The sequence below is a fragment of the Osmerus mordax genome, chromosome 1 (genome assembly GCF_038355195.1).
Source record: "Osmerus mordax isolate fOsmMor3 chromosome 1, fOsmMor3.pri, whole genome shotgun sequence".
NCBI classification, from domain to species: Eukaryota; Metazoa; Chordata; class Actinopteri; order Osmeriformes; family Osmeridae; genus Osmerus; species Osmerus mordax.
The window spans coordinates 3,050,153-3,067,189 of NC_090050.1; the positions used below are offsets into that span (position 1 = coordinate 3,050,153).

At 41.0% G+C, this 17,037-nt stretch overlaps 1 protein-coding gene across 1 annotated transcript in view; it reads right to left on the bottom strand.

The window, feature by feature from the left end:
• si:dkey-81j8.6 (serine/threonine-protein kinase 10) overlaps positions 1-12,080 on the bottom strand; it is a 61,661-nt gene extending 49,581 nt beyond the window's left edge. Inside the window, exons 1-3 of the mRNA XM_067233629.1 lie at positions 11,745-12,080; positions 5,475-5,639; positions 4,919-4,967 (exon numbers count right to left, since the gene is read on the bottom strand). Coding sequence (XP_067089730.1) covers positions 4,919-4,967; positions 5,475-5,639; positions 11,745-11,894 — 364 coding nt within the window. The 5' untranslated portion in view covers positions 11,895-12,080. The remainder of the gene's footprint in view (positions 1-4,918; positions 4,968-5,474; positions 5,640-11,744) is intronic.
• Between the last annotated feature and the right edge of the window lie 4,957 nt (positions 12,081-17,037).

A 17,037-nucleotide genomic window follows, 5' to 3' on the forward strand; every position in this document is an offset into this window, starting at 1 on the left:
CATTTTGCCATTGTACTCACAGACTACTACAGTAAATGGCCTGAGGTTGCATTTTCCTCCACTGTCACTTCAGATGCTGTCATTTGCTTTTTAGCCACTGTGTTCAGTAGGGAGGGTAATCCAAAATTCCTAGTCTCAGATAATGGATGTCAGTTTACTTCCCATGCCTTTGCAAACTTTCTGTGAGAGAGAGATACAGCACCTGAGATCTAGTGTGTACTACCCAAAAGCAAATGGTGCTGTTGAGAAATTTAACATAGTACTGAAAGAGTGCATACAGGCAACAGAAATAAGTTGCAGACCATGGAAAGAGGCTGTTACCGAGTTTTTGCACAACTACAGAGCCACTCCGCATGCAACTACTGGTGCAACCCCATTTGAGCAATCCGAAATAGGAAAATGCACACCTATCCGTCCACTGCAAACAAGTATCATATTCTCATGTAGGTTAGTGCATGACATGTGCACCAGCAGATACTATTTTAAAAGAAATTCCTGCATTAAAATAATGTATCATGAAAGTTTGTATGATTTGGTCATTTATTAACACACTAGCATTTAATTATCACGGCAAACAATTACACTGCACTAAACTGTAAGTCTAAATGTTAAGTGAAAATAACAAAATCAGTCAGTATGATGACTTGAGGGAATATCATTCACGTCTTACTAAATCAGCGGCCACGCGAAAGGGAATGAGGAAACTGTTTCCTCAACTAAAAAATACAATGTGGGTCACGTGAAAAAAGGATCCAAAGACTCGTAGAAAGACCGATTTGGGAAATGAACGAATCGTTGGTTTCCCCTAGCTACCAGTACAGAGCCTATGCAGGTCACGTGAAAAATGATCCAAAGACTCGTAGAAAGACCGAGTCGGGAAATGAACGAATCGTTCGTTTCCTCTAGCTACCACTACAGAGCCTATGCAGGTCACGTGAAAAATGATCCAAAGACTCGTAGAAAGACCGAGTCGGGAAATGAATGAATCGTTCGTTTCCTCTAGCTACCACTACAGAACCTATGCAGGTCACGTGAAAAATGATCCAAAGACTCGTACCTGAAGACCGAGTCGGGAAATGAACGAATCATTTCTGTTTACTTGGACGAGCCTATGCAACAGTCCCGATGCGCGGCCATGAAAAAATGAACGAATCACTCTTTGAGAGGACTCGTTACTCCCGAGTCCTTGTAAGGATTCGTTCAAAATGAACGAATCGTTCACGAACGACACATCACTACTATTCACCTCGCTAGTCAATCTACAGTACTTCAGACAGGCTGCGGCCAACACGACATGCCGATTATTTTCTTAATAGAAATCTTGATTTGATTTGGGGACAATGACATGGCTCGATAGCTGGCTAGTCTTGTTGTTAAACATATTGTCAAATTATAATTACTGTTTGGAGAATATGTCAACTTTGATTCGGTCATCTCACATCCATTTGCTATTCAACTCGCTCCACAGGCTGCGGCCGTACTGTAGCTTAGTATATGGCCGATGGCCTTTATTCAGAACAATTACCTTTGTTCAAATCAATATCAAGATTTTCAGAACAAATTGTTCTGAAAATCTTGATATTGATTTGGGGACAGTGACATGTCTGGTTAGCTAGCTAGTCTTATTGTCAAACATACTGTACAATTATATTTACTGTTTGTCAACAGTACACAATGTTATTGCCTTTGAATCTTGCTAGCATAACGTTAGCTTTCGGGCTAATAGCTCAGCCAAAGGAAAGCCTGTGTTGGTTCTAAGCTGAGCAGACTAGAAATATCAGAGTAGGCTAACGTTGAAAAGCGTTAGATTTCTTGTGCAAAACGCATGAAACATAAATTAATGTTTATAAAAAAAAATGGCCAAGTGACTATGGTATAAGCGGGATAATGCCCTTCGAGGTATACATTATCACCTGATAAGAAACCTCCGCTGCGCGTCGGACTTTTCACGCCTCCGCATCGTCCATTATCAGGTGATAATGTACACCTCGTCGGGCATTATCCCTTACCAGGGCTCTCAAGTTTTGAAGACATGCAAGAGTGACATTTCCCCTCCCCCAGCCACCCCTCAAAATTAATTAATTAATTAATTGCTTTTTACCTGACATCTTTGAAAGGCAGCAATGATTAATGCATCCATGGCCAGGATATAATGATAAAGTATGACATGATTTTAAAAGTGACCTATAACATCGACTATGCAAAACACTTAAATGTATTTTGTGCTAATAAAATGATTAAGCCTATTTTGAAAAATATGTTTATAATGTGACAATATGTCAGTCATCGTGTGATATGAAAATATGACTAGGCCTAGACTCAGGGGCGATTCTAGGATCAGACCTTTAGGGGTGATCAGCCCCCAATGACAATGTGACATGAATACAGTGCCTTGCAAAAGTGCAAAACACCCTTGCTAATAACAGGCATGCAAACAGGTCAAGGGTGAAAAAGGTGAGAAGGATACGGCGAACCCCCGACCCTCTAGGGGGTCCGGGGACAAGTTAAACGCATGAATATGGTGCACTTCGAAAGCAAAATTAAGAGGCTAGATCTATGTAGAATCTGTGCTCTTGTAAACAATGTCATGTTCTTTTAACCATAAAGACATTTTTTGTACAGCATTGGTTCCAGAGCCAGTTGTAAAGTTGGGAAGCACGGGTAAAATGCTGTGTTGGCCACGGCCACTAACGTAGGTTATTTTGGTTTCAAAAAGGTGAGGAGTTTGCATGCCTATAAATCCCTAATTTCACAGGATAACAATTCATACATTTAGGCCTATTTATTATTATGCAAAATATTGAATGAATTTTTAGGGGTGCTGAGATTAAATTTAGGGCTGCTTGAGCAATAGTGCTATTTTCTGATTAGCTATTGTGTAGACCTTTTCTTTTTTTTGATTGGGTGATAAGTGGCAGGCTCGACTAAGAACTCCAGGGGAGACGCGCTTGATTCCTGCCGGTTCCATAGTGAGAGAGGCGCGGCCAGAGAAATTTCAGTTGGGCGCTGCGGCATATTAAATATAAAAAGTTTTTCCGCGTGAGAAATACGATGTGTGGCAGGAGTGCGTGACAAAAGACCGAAATGAGTGACTGTCACACTCAATGCGTGACACTTGAGAGCCCTGCCTCATGTAAGGGAGCCTAAGATGCTATGGTTTTGCCTATACCTAATATAAACATTTCATCCATTTTCTTTGGCTTCAGGCAAGCTTTGACTGCAAAGTCACCCAAATGCCAGAAAATGCACTCCAATAAAATGTTTAACCATTTAGGTAATGGTACTTGCCTCTATGTAGGCCCGCCTATTTATTTAGCAGAACTGCAATGCCCCCCCAAAAATCATCAAAAGTTTGAGTTGCCTGTCAGATCCTTTTGCTGTCATTATATCATTTCTGTTACTGTACTTTGCTGGCCGATAGTATAATAACAACCTACAAGCCCAGAGCCCCCCCACTCCATTAACAACTCTCACCTGGCCAATGACCTGAATGAGTTCTACTGTCGATTTGAAAGACAATTGGTCTGTCCTGACCCACACCTACCCACCCCAGAGGCCCCCTCCACCACCGTGGGGGCACATCCTATGCTAGGATCCTGTTTGGACTTCACCTCTGCCTTCAGAACCATCATCCCAGCTCTGCTACAGGACTAGCTCTACCAGCAAAACGTGCCTGACTCCACCTGCAGGTGGATCACTGACTTCCTGTCTGACAGGAAGCAGTGCGGGAAGATGGGGAAACACGTCTCCGACTCCCGGTCCATCAGCACTGGATCTCCTCAGGGCTGCGTCCTTTCCCCCCTGCTCTTCTCCCTGTACACCAACAGCTGCACCTCCAACCATCAGTCCATCAAACTCCTGAAGTTTGCGGATGACACTACCCTCATTGGACTCATCTCTGGTGGGGATGAGTCTGGCTACAGGTGGGAAGCTGACAACCTAGTGAACTGGTGCAGCCAGAACAACTTAGAGCTCAATGCTATTAAGACAGTGGAGACACTCAGCCCCGTCACCCTGTGCGACTCCCCAGTCAACACTGTGGAGTCCTTCTGCTTCCTGGGCACTATCCTCTCCCAGAACCTCAAATGGGAACTGAACATCAGCTCCCTCACCAAGAAAGCACAACAGAGGATGTACTTCCTGGGGCAGCGGAAGAAGTTCAACCTGCCAAAGACAATGATGGTGCACTTCTATACAGCCATCATTGAGTCCATCCTCACCTCTTCCATCACCATCTGGTACGCTGCTGCCACTGCCAAGGACAAGAGCAGACTGCAGCGTATCATCCGCACTGCTGAGGAGGTGATTGGCTGCAATCTGCTATCTCTCTAGGACCTGCACACCTCTAGGTCCCTAAAGCGAGCAAGAAATATTGTGTCTGACTCCTCCCATCCTGGACACACACTGTTGAAGCCACTCCCCTCGGCTGCGGTCCATCAGGACCGAAACCTCACACCACAAGAACATTTTCTTTCCGTCTGCAGCTGGCCTCATCAATAATGCCCAAAACTCCAAACTGTCACTTGCATTTTCATGAAATCCATCTTTCACTTTACTGCACATTGCAATTTTTGCACCAACCAATGTTGCACACTTCTCTATATCTTATTTCATATTTCTATATTTCATATTTTAGATTGTATACAATTAGAGTTAGATACTGCACCTTCCTGCCATAGTAAATTCCTTGTTTGTGCAAACTTACTTGGCAAATAAATCAGTTTCTGATTCTGATTCTGACCTTAGCATTTGAAAACAAGTGTTTAGACATATTTAAAATGTATTTATTCAAAATTGTATATGTTCGAGAGAGTGTTTTTAAACTCTTGATTTCATATTAAAATGTCACCTATTTAACTCCCACTTTTCACCTACTACACATATGTCAAATTTCATAATAAATGTTTGATGCACTTACCCAGTATAATGTCATCCAGTGCACCCCCTGGACAAAATTCTACCATGATCTGGGACAGAGAAATAATCTCTATTAATAATGATTAATTACCACACAAAGTAACTAAAACAATTTTCAAAGCGAAAGAACAACTCTTTCGCTTTCATTAAACTTGGAAAGTTTGATCAATTCCACTGCCAAACTTTACTCAATTTTATATTAAGGCACTACTGGTTTGAGATGGCATTTAATAGGCAACTTAACTACAAGGACGTGTTTAAGTTTTTTGTTCCAATACTAATAAATATTAGACTTTATTTTGTACACTAGCCTTTCAAAACATTGACTACTGACATTGACAACTCAACACAGAGTCTAACCATCTTAAAAGCATCAAAACACATTTTGGTTCACTTACTAGACTGATAACTACATTTCACGAGAACAAGCACAGATTCACACTCATTGAGCATTGAAACTTGATTACCAACCATAAAGTAATGTTAGAACATGTGTTTATTGTCTAATATGTTCGTTAGTTACTATTCAAAGACCAACATATATACAAATTCCTCACCCATAACCAACCCTCAAAGAAGGTGGCATCCAAAAATGCAAGAACGTTGTCATGGTGACAGGTTGCCAGGATGTCAATTTCAGTAATGTGGTCCTCAAGCTGCTCCTCATTGCGCACCTTGATCACTTTAGCAGCTGCTGCAGTACCTTTTTTCTTGTTCTGCACCTAGACACAAAGGAATGGAATGAAGATAAGTAAGGAGAAGGCATGTCACAGTGGTCTGAATTCTAGGCCTTTCTGAAGATATTTTTGGAAAAAAAACATATACCTTAAAAATATTCCTTTATTCATGATAATGTAGTCAGTAGTATCATTTTACAGTTATTACATAATAGTGTATTAAGGATCTTGGTGTGTAGGTTAAGACATATTTACATTTACATTTATTCATTTAGCAGACGCTTTTATCCAAAGCGACTTCCAAGAGAGAGCTTTACAAAGTGCATAGGTCACTGATCATAACAACAAGATAGCCAAAAAACATCGCGAGTAGCCAAAACATGAAGCACACATTGTGAACAACCAAAGTAAGTGCCAAAGGGAAGAACCATAAGAGCATGTAGTTAAACAAGTTACAATTAAACAACATGAACCGCTATAAGTGCAAGTGTACCTGTGGAAAAAAGCAAGCAACAGTAATAAAAACAATATATCACAGCGAGAACAAAAATTTAAAACAGTTACCACTAACCACAAGAGCAACAAGTCTCTAAGCAAGAGTCATTGTGATCCTTGAGGAAACTAACATCGGGTCAAGCGAACCATTCCTAAGTACCGTTGTACTCCCGGAACAAGTGCGTCTTGAGCCTTTTCTTGAAGGTGGAGAGACAGTCAGTATCTCTGATGGAGGTGGGGAGTTGATTCCACCACTGGGGGGCCAGACAGGAGAAGAGCTTGTGTTGGGACCGGGCGGTCTTGAGCGGTGGGACCACCAGGCGGTTGTCTGAAGAAGACCGTAGGTGACGGGTGGGGGTGTAAGGCTGCAGGAGAGACTTGATGTAGACGGGTGCAGTCCCGTTCACTGCTCGGAAGGTCAATACCAGGGTCTTGAATCTGATACGGGCCATGATAGGTAGCCAGTGGAGAGAGACGAGGAGCGGGGTAACATGGGAGCGTCTGGGTAGATTGTAGACCAGGCGGGCCGCTGCGTTCTGAATCCTCTGAAGAGGGTGGGTTGCACATGCTGGGAGACCAGCGAGCAGCGAGTTGCAATAGTCCAACTTGGAGAGGACAAGTACTTGGACTAGCAGCTGGGTGGAGTGCTCAGACAGGTATCTCCTGATCTTCCGGATGTTGTAGAGGGTGAATCTACACGACCGGGAGACCGCAGCAATATGCAATACATATGCAAAGTAAGGATATAATTACAAACATGTATTTGCCATACTACGTTGTGCTGTTCATAATCCACAGATACATATAACTCTAAATCAGTATCACCAAGATACGATTTTAGACTTCAGTTATTTTTCCCTAACAAAACAAATCAATATTTATTTTTTCAAATAATGTCACAGAGGGCTTAACTGATGCCCACTGGTCAGCACTTATAACCAATCCAAATCTTCAAAGAAGACATGAAAACATTTTAATCCATGAAAATAGATTAACATAAAAATGGAAGAAACCTTGAGAGGATATACCGCTTAATTAACATATTTAATTAACTTCCATATATTTGTCTTAAAATTCTTAATAAATTAAACACAAAAGTAATGCATTTTGTAAGAAAAATACTGTTTTTCTTCTCACCCTCCGCCCCTCGAACCAACAAAAAAAATCATGGCTTTTCTGTCTCCTCATGAATGCCCTCCCACAACCTGAATCTCAATCCCGACTAGACAAAGCTACTCTTCATCCCTACCAGATCGTCTATGGCCCTCCATCACTATTGACAGCATCTCTGTGACAGCCTCTCACTTGCCAAGAAACCTGGCCTTCATCCTCAATGACAACCTTTCAAGATTTCAAGAAAAGCATCGCTCGCATGGCGCAGAACTGCCTGAATTCCCTGCTCAAAATATAGAGGATTTGTTTATAATAAACCCCTTAAAAAAAGGTTGGAAACGTTATTTCGGTTGATTATTCCTCCCCTTCAATAATATCCAATTTGTATTGTATTCTATATCATTGGAAAGCCTGATTAGTCACCTTTACAACGAGGTACAACTTGTAAGGATCGTGCATTTGTGGAATGAGCAACACAGCTAACCGTGTGGGTAGCGCCCCCAAAAAGATGTGCCCAAATCCCCTACAATATTCTTCTGTTGGTATTCACTCTCGTTTACACTACAGATAATGATTCTATCTTATATTAAAAGGTAATGTCTCACACACAAACATTAAATCCCAACAAAGACAGTTCCCAGAGACTTCTCTATGAAACGGATTTCAACAAAATGTGGTGGAATCACTTAAACCATGGAAAATGAATGATAATCCACCTTCATATTCTTTTGTAACTGCTCATTTAAAAGTGGATCATTATAGCTCATGAGTGCAGAGGAAATTGTGCACAATTGAAAAGCTTCTGTGCATGCCCAAAAAAGAGCAGGTTTTAGATGCTAAGTGCAATGTCACATCCAAAATCCTTTCCAAAAGTGCTTTATTATTCTCTTTTTGCATGGATCAGGCTCTGCAGCTGCCTGTCTAATCCTGTAATGTCATTAAGTAAAATGATGTGTAGCAGTGTACTGTACATTCTGTGTAATTTCACTATTCTTATCAGTTATATCATACTAAATGGATCTGGACAATACAATGAAGACAAATAGGAAAAAGGCACAGTAAAATATTGTGTTAATATAGTTGTTTATTTGTGTGTTCACATTGTACTTCTCTCTGGGTTTAGTGGGAAAACATTTTAAATGTTTTAAAATTGTATAATGTATCAGGTTAGCCCTTGGGCTGGGACTGCACTGATCATTGAACTGATGATGTTCAAACAATCATCGATCTTTTTGAGTTTAAAGTGTTTTCGTGAATATTTTAAAGAGAGTACACTGTTCCAAATGAACGCAAACATGGAGGAAACACCTGAAACCACCATTTGAACAAATCAGGGCTACCCCTACCCCTCCCAGGTAAAGTACTCACCACTGCCTACTGGAGTAGCTCCAATTGAAGTCAGTGGAATCACATGACATTTTTACCCCTTGTGCCACTTTTATCCACCTCCTTGAGCTTAAGGCTTGTTAGTGTAGTGGTCAGGCAAAAGGTTAATGTGATTATCTGTCACAGTCTATTCCCACTGCCATCCTCTCCTCATCTAAACCTCTGTGACAGGTTTGCTGTCCTTGCCTCACCATCCCTGGACCCTGCACCCTCTTTTAGTTCCATTCATGGCTGAAGTAAATTTGACAGGTGTGCAGCCTGACAATGGGAACAGCCAGGAGACTGTTGATGTTGGGCATTCAAGCGTCTAGGATGTTCGATGGATGCATTTAGTTTTAAATACTAACCTGGAGATATGGCATTTATTGGCAGTTATTTGATTCGTTATCTATTTATCTAGTCTTACTCTCTTACCCACAATATTTGGGGCTATCTTGTTGTTATGATCAGTGACCTATGCACTTTTGTAAAGCTGTCTCTTGGAAGTCGCTTTGAATAAAAGCATCTGCTAAATGAATAAATGTACTCTGATTACCCTTCACCCTTGTGTGGCGTTCGGGTCCGGGGACAGCATTTTTTTCCTGTTCATTGTGCACCCCCTGTCCCCCCCCCCACCACCACACACACACACACACAAGTGTGTGTGTTAAAAGTGGCAAACTGTGTGCCTTCATTCTGTCTTCCTCTTCCATAGCTCCAAGAGCTTGTCTGTCTCCTTGCATGTCTGAATGTATGCTGCTTTTGTTCCACTCTTTATCACTCATTACTATATACATTATTCAAGACATTACTTAGATACAATGTAAGAAACTTCTTTCCCACTCCATCCCAGCCAGGTGCTAATTGGCGGTGCATTTATAGAAAGTGTTATTGTTTGAAAACCCCAATGATATTGTAGATCCATTAGACTCATGAATATTGAGGGTTAACATCGCGGCCGGATACAGAGGGGTGCAGAGGTTGGCTACGCACCCCCCCCCCCCCATCGCCTCCCAGCTCCTTCTGACTTCAGCCAAAAAATGTACATGTTGAACGTTTTTTTTAATGATTCCCCAGTGATTGGCTGGTTGAGTATGGGCAACGTAGGTCTCGACTCAAGCATGTCAGTAAACGTCTCTAGCTCTTAACTAACTCTGTGTGAGGGGATGTGGGTCTGATAGTCCGCACTGAGTGACTGTCAGTGACAGCGGGAAAAGAGTCAGCAGAAGGAGAAATGGCAGAACATAGGCAAAATTTACTGGATATTTGGGGATTTTTCCAAAAGAGGAGAAAAGTTAAAAAAAGAGTAAAGATAAGAATCTAGCTTATAAAGAAACTTTTGAAACTGCCTCTTGATTTATGATATAATTGTATTTGGCATTTCATGATTACAATGAGTCTAAAGTATTGTTTATATTACATAAACCTCAAAAAACTGTATTTTGTGCTCAAATTAATTTATTTTTTCATAATATGATTATATTTATTTTATTATATTATTATATTTATTTACACAATGACTCTTATTGAGGGACTTGTTGCTCTTGTTGGTAAGTTGTAACTGATGTAACTTCTTGTACTCGCTGTGAATTATATTATTGTTGCTTGCTTTTCTACAGGTACACTCTTGCACTTTTGAGGTTCATCAGAATCAGAATCAGAAAGGGATTTATTCGCCATGAAAGTTTGCACAGACAAGGAATTTGCTTTGTTCATGTTGTTTAATTGTAATTGTTTAATTGCATGCTCTTATGGTTCTTCCCATTGGCACTTATTTGGCTTTTCACAATGTATGCTTCATGTTTTGGCTACCCGCAACGTTTTTGGGGCTATCTCGTTGTTATGATCAGTGACCTATGCACTTTTGTAAAGCTCTCTCTTGGAAGTCGCTTTGGATAAAAGCATCTGCTCAATGAATAAATGTAATGTAAATGTAATGTAATTTCCAGAGCTGAAGTCAAATTAAGCATTCTCAAGGTCCGATGTTAGGTTTGGGCTAAGCCCCAAATGTTAACAATGTCTGGCAATGGCCCTGGTTATGATTGTTGACAAGTTAGTACTTTGCATTAACCCTCGGGTTGTTATAAAATATAAAAAATAATATGATCCCTCTCCGTAATCATGATACCCCAGTGACATGATATGTCACTGCTTTCAACAATTTTACCATTTAAATACACAGCCTAATAACGTTGTTATAAGCATTTCACACCCTAATCCTAAAGGGAAGGACCCCTTGAGCCCTGACCCCAATTCTGCTTTCATATCACCCAGTTGCCTTGGATGCAGACTAATCTGCCAGTTCATTGTTTATTTGCTCTGGCAGATGGGTCTGGCCACCATCCCATTCAAACTGATTTCTTTCTGCCATGAAAAGTGCCGGGCCAATCACAGACGGTTATCTGATGTGGGGTGGGTTTAATACAAAGACATTACATTGTATTTTCGCAAACAACCAAGATCACGTTTTATTGCTTTGATTGTCTGTGTCTATCCAATTCTATTCTATTCAATGCTCCAGAGGTATTTTTGTCTGAGCCCTTGATAACGCCCCTTGGAAATCTAAAATGAAGTGAGAGGTTCCATACTAATATACAATTATGAGTTGGTCGGGCAGTGCCAGGCTGAAATGACAGCACTCACAACTTCCAATTACCGTAAATGGAATGCTCAAGCAGTGCTTATTTATCAGATTATAGACTGGTGTGATAAAAAAGTGTTTCTGGGATGGTCTTGAAATAAGAAAAGTTTGTATTTTTTTTTTTAAGACATGGCTTTTAGCAGTGGGCAAGGTGAAAAATAGCATCGAGGTGCAAGGTGACATTCTCATAACAAACGTATTATAAATACAAATGTAATAATGCAGTACAGGCAGAACTGAAATAATCAGCTTTTTACCTAAGGTTGATGTACAGTAAGTAATTCTGTGAAGAAAAGGGAATATCATGGATTTAATTATAGACATTAGAGTTAGCCATAACCCTAAAATATAAATGGCTGTACATCTGACTAAATTCAACTAATAGATGAAAGACATCGCCTCAGGTTTTACTGTTCAAAATTGTCTTTTTTCATCTCTGTTTATATGTTTTTATATTCTTTACCAGCTTAGTCATTTGGGATTTTCTAATGAAATAGAGGTCTTAAGTATTGGGGCACTATTTACAGCATTCTTACCTTATAGACCTTCCCGAAGGCCCCATCTCCAAGTTCTCCCTGTGTCTCCCATGTCTCTCGTGGGTCAATGTCCCTTTGTAAGTTCTCATAGTATTTGACCTTCTTTTTCTCAGCTCCCAAGTGCAGGATGCGCATGATGATGGATGCCATTTCATGTACCTACCCTTTCTCTTTAACCTTAGTGTCTTCTCTGACCACACTGATCCTCAGACAAGTAATTAGGCTATTGATTACTCCAATACAGTTTTATTGTCCATCCAGCCATATCCACGAAAGCCAATCCTAATATTAATACTCTAACTCTGAAATGAATGCCAGTAAACTATCAGAAGTCTACTCTAGCGTGTGTACAATGCAGAAGCATGACAGAAAGGCAAACGACTTAATGCGCCCTGCATACCTCTGCTACTCAGGAAGCTGCTACACCACATCCTGTACACAAAACAAAAAAGTCTGCAGTGAAGACCAAACAGAATGATTGCATAAGCTTATGTGGCAGTTTGATGCAAACATCAGGTAAAATTCTTGACTTTCAGCTGCCCTTATAAATATAAAGTACTCTAATGTATCTTGATTTTGTATGTTATTTAATTAATTAAGAGTTGGTGAAAAGCTCGAAAATGCAACCAATAGACACATGGACCTTTCTCATGATGTTGATGATGCTTCCCACATGATCTCATCAGAGTGACCCAGGATAAAAAAAAATTATCAAATGAACATACATTATTTAAGTATTCTTATCCATTGGTTGTTGTGTTTTATACTTTATTAATGTCAAACAATTAGCTGTTCTATATACAAAATCCCAAACTGTGAAACCTGAAAAAAATGGACAAATATAGTTTTTTGAAGGAGCAACAACAAGGGGCTTGCTGGCATTATAATCTGACATTAAAAGGCAAGAACAAATGTAGACGTCCACCATTTTTTGTGGTCATTTTCTATTGGAAATGCTGCCAAACTATTGTACATTTAAACACATACATTACTCTTATTGTGAACCACACAGCAGCCAGGTGTAGAACAGGACTGACAGACACACATAGTACAACAAGATACAGATTTATGGCAACATTTACTAATGATCCTTTGTTGTAACCTTGTCTGCATGCTGCATTTGAATAAAAGACTAATCCCAGTTGGATTTATTTTTTACATCCCTGGTGATGGTGCAGTGGTTATCAAATTCACATTTTTTTAAGATCCTGTAAAGTGGAATTGAAAATTAGTTTCAATCGGTCGCTGTGACGTAGATCGGTCGGGTTTTGGCGCCGCCAATACAAAACCTGAGCTGAAAATGGAGGAGAAACTGTTCAACGGTCTAAGTTTTCGCGCTTTGCACATGCTTTCAGGAACTCATTTCACACGCATATAATGTACTGAGAAGCAAATCAGGGAATTTGCTTTACAGGATCTTTAACTGTTGTATACTGTCACACATCACACAATATAAGTTATCAAACATTCAATTATGACATTTAGTAGTAGTCGGGACATCCCTGGTGTAACGGACAGACTCTCAGGACAGAGGGTACCGGATCCTGGTGCAGGTTTTATTAGGCATAGTCAGACAAGCAGAGGTCACACAGATAATCAGAGCAAAAGAGGAGATCCGACAGGGTAGTCAGGTCACAAGTGCAAGTCTGGTGGGGGCGGATTGGTTGACGAAGGCCAGGGCAAGCTCAGGTTCCATGGGACAGGCAAGGTCGGGATGACAGCATCTAGGTATAATACAGGGAGAGCAGAGGCAAGGTAGCGTGAAAAAACAAGATCGGTATAACAAAGTATCAATGTCAGAATTGTTTGGAATTGTCAGCACAATATTAACAAGACTTCCCCAGGAGTGAAGGGAGTGACTGGCTTAAGTACACCTGAGTACTGGAGGCCTGATTGTCACACCTGGCTCTATCTAGTTCAAATACAACATGATGTTGAGGCATTATAACATTTTAAGTTGGGCAACGAGTGCATTAGGTTACTTTATCAATCCATGGGTCTGATTTTGTTAAATGCATGAGGTAATCAGAATCAGAATCAGAAAGGGTTTTAATCGCCATGAAAGTTTGCACAGACAAGGAATTTACTTTGGCAGGAAGGTGCATACATTAAACATAAAAAAAACATCTTAAAACTTAAATATGTGGTCTAACTATACAAAAGGAACAAAGTCAATCTAATACTAAGGGGATATAAAATAAATATACAATATAAAGTAACCATCATTTACAATATAAAAATACAGATAGTACTGTAAGTCGCTCTGGATAAGAGCGTCTGCTAAAATGACTAAATGTAGATAGTACAAGAAACACAAATAGTACAAATAGTGCAAATTGCAATGTGGCAAGGTGTCATTGTGCAGATTGTGATTAAGTCTTTAAAGTCAGTGTGAGCCCTTGGCCTTGTTGAAGAGGCCAACAGCGGATGGAAAGAAACTGTTCTTATGGTGTGAAGTTTTGGTCCTGATGGACCGCAGCCTTCTGCCGGAGGGGAGTAGCTGGAACAGGGAGTGGCCAGGGTGGGAGGGCTTAATCGTCGGCCACAATCTTCCTCGCTCGCCTCAGGGTCCTTGAGGTGTGCAGGTCCTCGAGGGTAGGCAGATTGCAGTCGATCACCTTTTCAGCAGTGCGGATGATACGCTGCAGTCTGCTCTTGTCCTTGGCAGTGGCGGCAGCGTACCAGATGGTGATGGAGGAAGTGAGGATGGACTCAATGATGGCTGTGTAGAAGTGCACCATCATTGTCTTTGGCAGGTTGAATTTATTCAGCTGCCGTAGGAAGTACATCCTCTGTTGTGCTTTTTTGGTGAGGGAACTGATGTTCAGTTCCCACTTGAGGTCCTGGGAGAGGATGGTGCCCAGGAAGCGGAAGGACTCCACAGTGTTGACTGGGGAGTCGCACAGGGTGATGGGGGTGAGTGGGGCTGTATTCTTCCTGAAGTCCACAACCATCTCCACTGTCTTAAGAGGATTGAGCTCTAAGTTGTTCTGGCTGCACCAGGTCACCAGGTTGTCCGTTTCCCACCTATAGTCAGACTTATCCCCACCAGAGATGAGCCCAATGAGGGTGGTGTCGTCCGCAAACTTCAGAAGTTTGACAGACAGATGACTGGAGGTGCAGCTGTTGGTGTACAGGGAGAAGAGCAGAGGGGAAAGGACGCAGCCCTGAGGAGTTCCGGTGCTCACCAGGCGATCCGGTGCTCACCAGGCGCTCGAAAGACTTCATTACCACAGAGGTCAGGGCGACGGGTCTGTAGTCATTAAGTCCTGTTGGCCTTGGCTTTTTGGGCACATGGATGATGGTGGAGGACTTGAGACTAATGTGCATATAGTGCAGTAAAAATGTTTGTATTATGTTTCATACTATTCACATTTTGTGTAGAATGGGGGTTAGTTTGAAAGCAAAATTAATTGGTTTAACAGTTGACTGATTTGCTTCATCCAGAATGAAAGACTTTCACAAGACACAATTAGGCCATTGTAACAAAGCCACCTAGGCAGAACATGCATAGATGCAGTTGTACTGCCCTCTGCTGGTTGCCTGTGGCTGCAGATACATTTGAAGGAGCACTCCAACTATGGAGTGCTCTGCAGAGGTGGAAAGTAACGAAATACATTTACTCACGTTACTGTATTGAGTGGGTTTGTTGTGTATTTTTAATTTTTCAAGTAGTTTTTAAAATCGGTAATTTAAAATGTACTTGATTACGTTTTGAGTGAAGTATTGTATTTTGCTACCTTAGGCTACAAATCCCTAGCCTGGCTCTGCCCTCCTACGTACTTCCGCTCAAATGTATTTGCTTCTGTACATAGGTCTGGCCATGAGGTACGTAAGTCAGATTCTTCAGGTTGATTTTCTACCGGAGAATCAGCGAACAGAGGGAGTGGCTGAGAACGATGATGTTGATGTCGTGCGCTAGTTTGTGTTGTAGTTCCGTAATGGCGGCGGAGAAAGATGCGAGCAAAGCCATTCGCTAACGCCGGAGCAAGAACAAGTTTTGCTGAGTTTTGTTGGTGGCCGTGATGTTGTGGCCCTCCTCCCCACGGGGTTCGGGAACAGTTAGATTTTCCAGCTACGGCAGCTAGCTCTGTTACAGTAGTGGTGAAGGAATTGGCTAAGGCGAACGCTAGCGATTGGTTATGGCAGATCAGAGTGGCTCTGGGCAGATCCAATAGTTTTAAACTTCAACAGAGTACCCGCCTACAAGGAAGTCAACGCTTGTCAATGGAGCGAGGCCAGACTCTCTGTACAAATGAAATGTACGAGAGTCTGGTTAGGACCAGGCTAACAAATCCCATCTGTTGAGTAAAAAAAAAAAAACTTGACTAAACCGAAAAGCCGAAACCAAAAGGAAGAAAAAGAATTGCGCCTGTAACCACTACAGTGACGAATGATCATCATCTGGCGGTAGGGCCTACGGACAAAAAGCCAGAAAACAATCGGTTTTACGTAGCTCGAGTTGTTACAGCCAGCAGCTAACGCAGCCTGGCAGCTACAGCGCTACACTCTGGGGTTGAACATGATGGAGGCTCATGAACATGCCCCCAGAGTGTAGCGCTGTAGCTGCCTGGCTGTGTTAACTGTTGGCTGTAGCAATTTTACAAGTATTAGACATAAAGCACCCAGCCTGCCATCAGAGTATTTAGCTGTTTTTCTAAAATTTCCCTGACACAGAGATTTTAGTTATATTTTGGTCATTTATTGAGTCAAACACTTGATTTGGCCTTGATGTACTTATTAACTGTTGTTTATGTTTGTGAAGAAAAGAAGGATGGCCCTCAGAACTAACAATGTATGGTACTTTCACTTTCAATTGATTGTTCTGAAAACGTTTTAAGGGATGTTCTGTACTAAACACATTATACATTTAAAAGGGTCTTACATGTCATATGTGACATGTTTTATGTTGTTATTGCATTTGTATAGATTTGTATAGATTTTTCTTTAATTAACAACAATTTATGACCCCTTGTCCTATTTTCATTACATGGAAGAGATCCCCCCCCCCCCCCGCCCCGTTGAACAGTTTTGTTTTTTTATGTAACTAAGTAACTTTTACTTAAAGTACATTTTAAATGAACTACTTATTACTTTTACTTGAGTAATTTTTCAGATAGGTAATTTCACTTGTACTTGAGTAATATTTCATCAAATTATTGGTACTTTTACTTGAGAACAATATTTTTTTACTTTTTCCACCTCTGGTGCTCTGTATCAGATACCCCACTATCTGGACAGGAATCTAGCTTATATCTTAAGTGGAAACCTAATTGGGTGTGCTCAAGCCTTC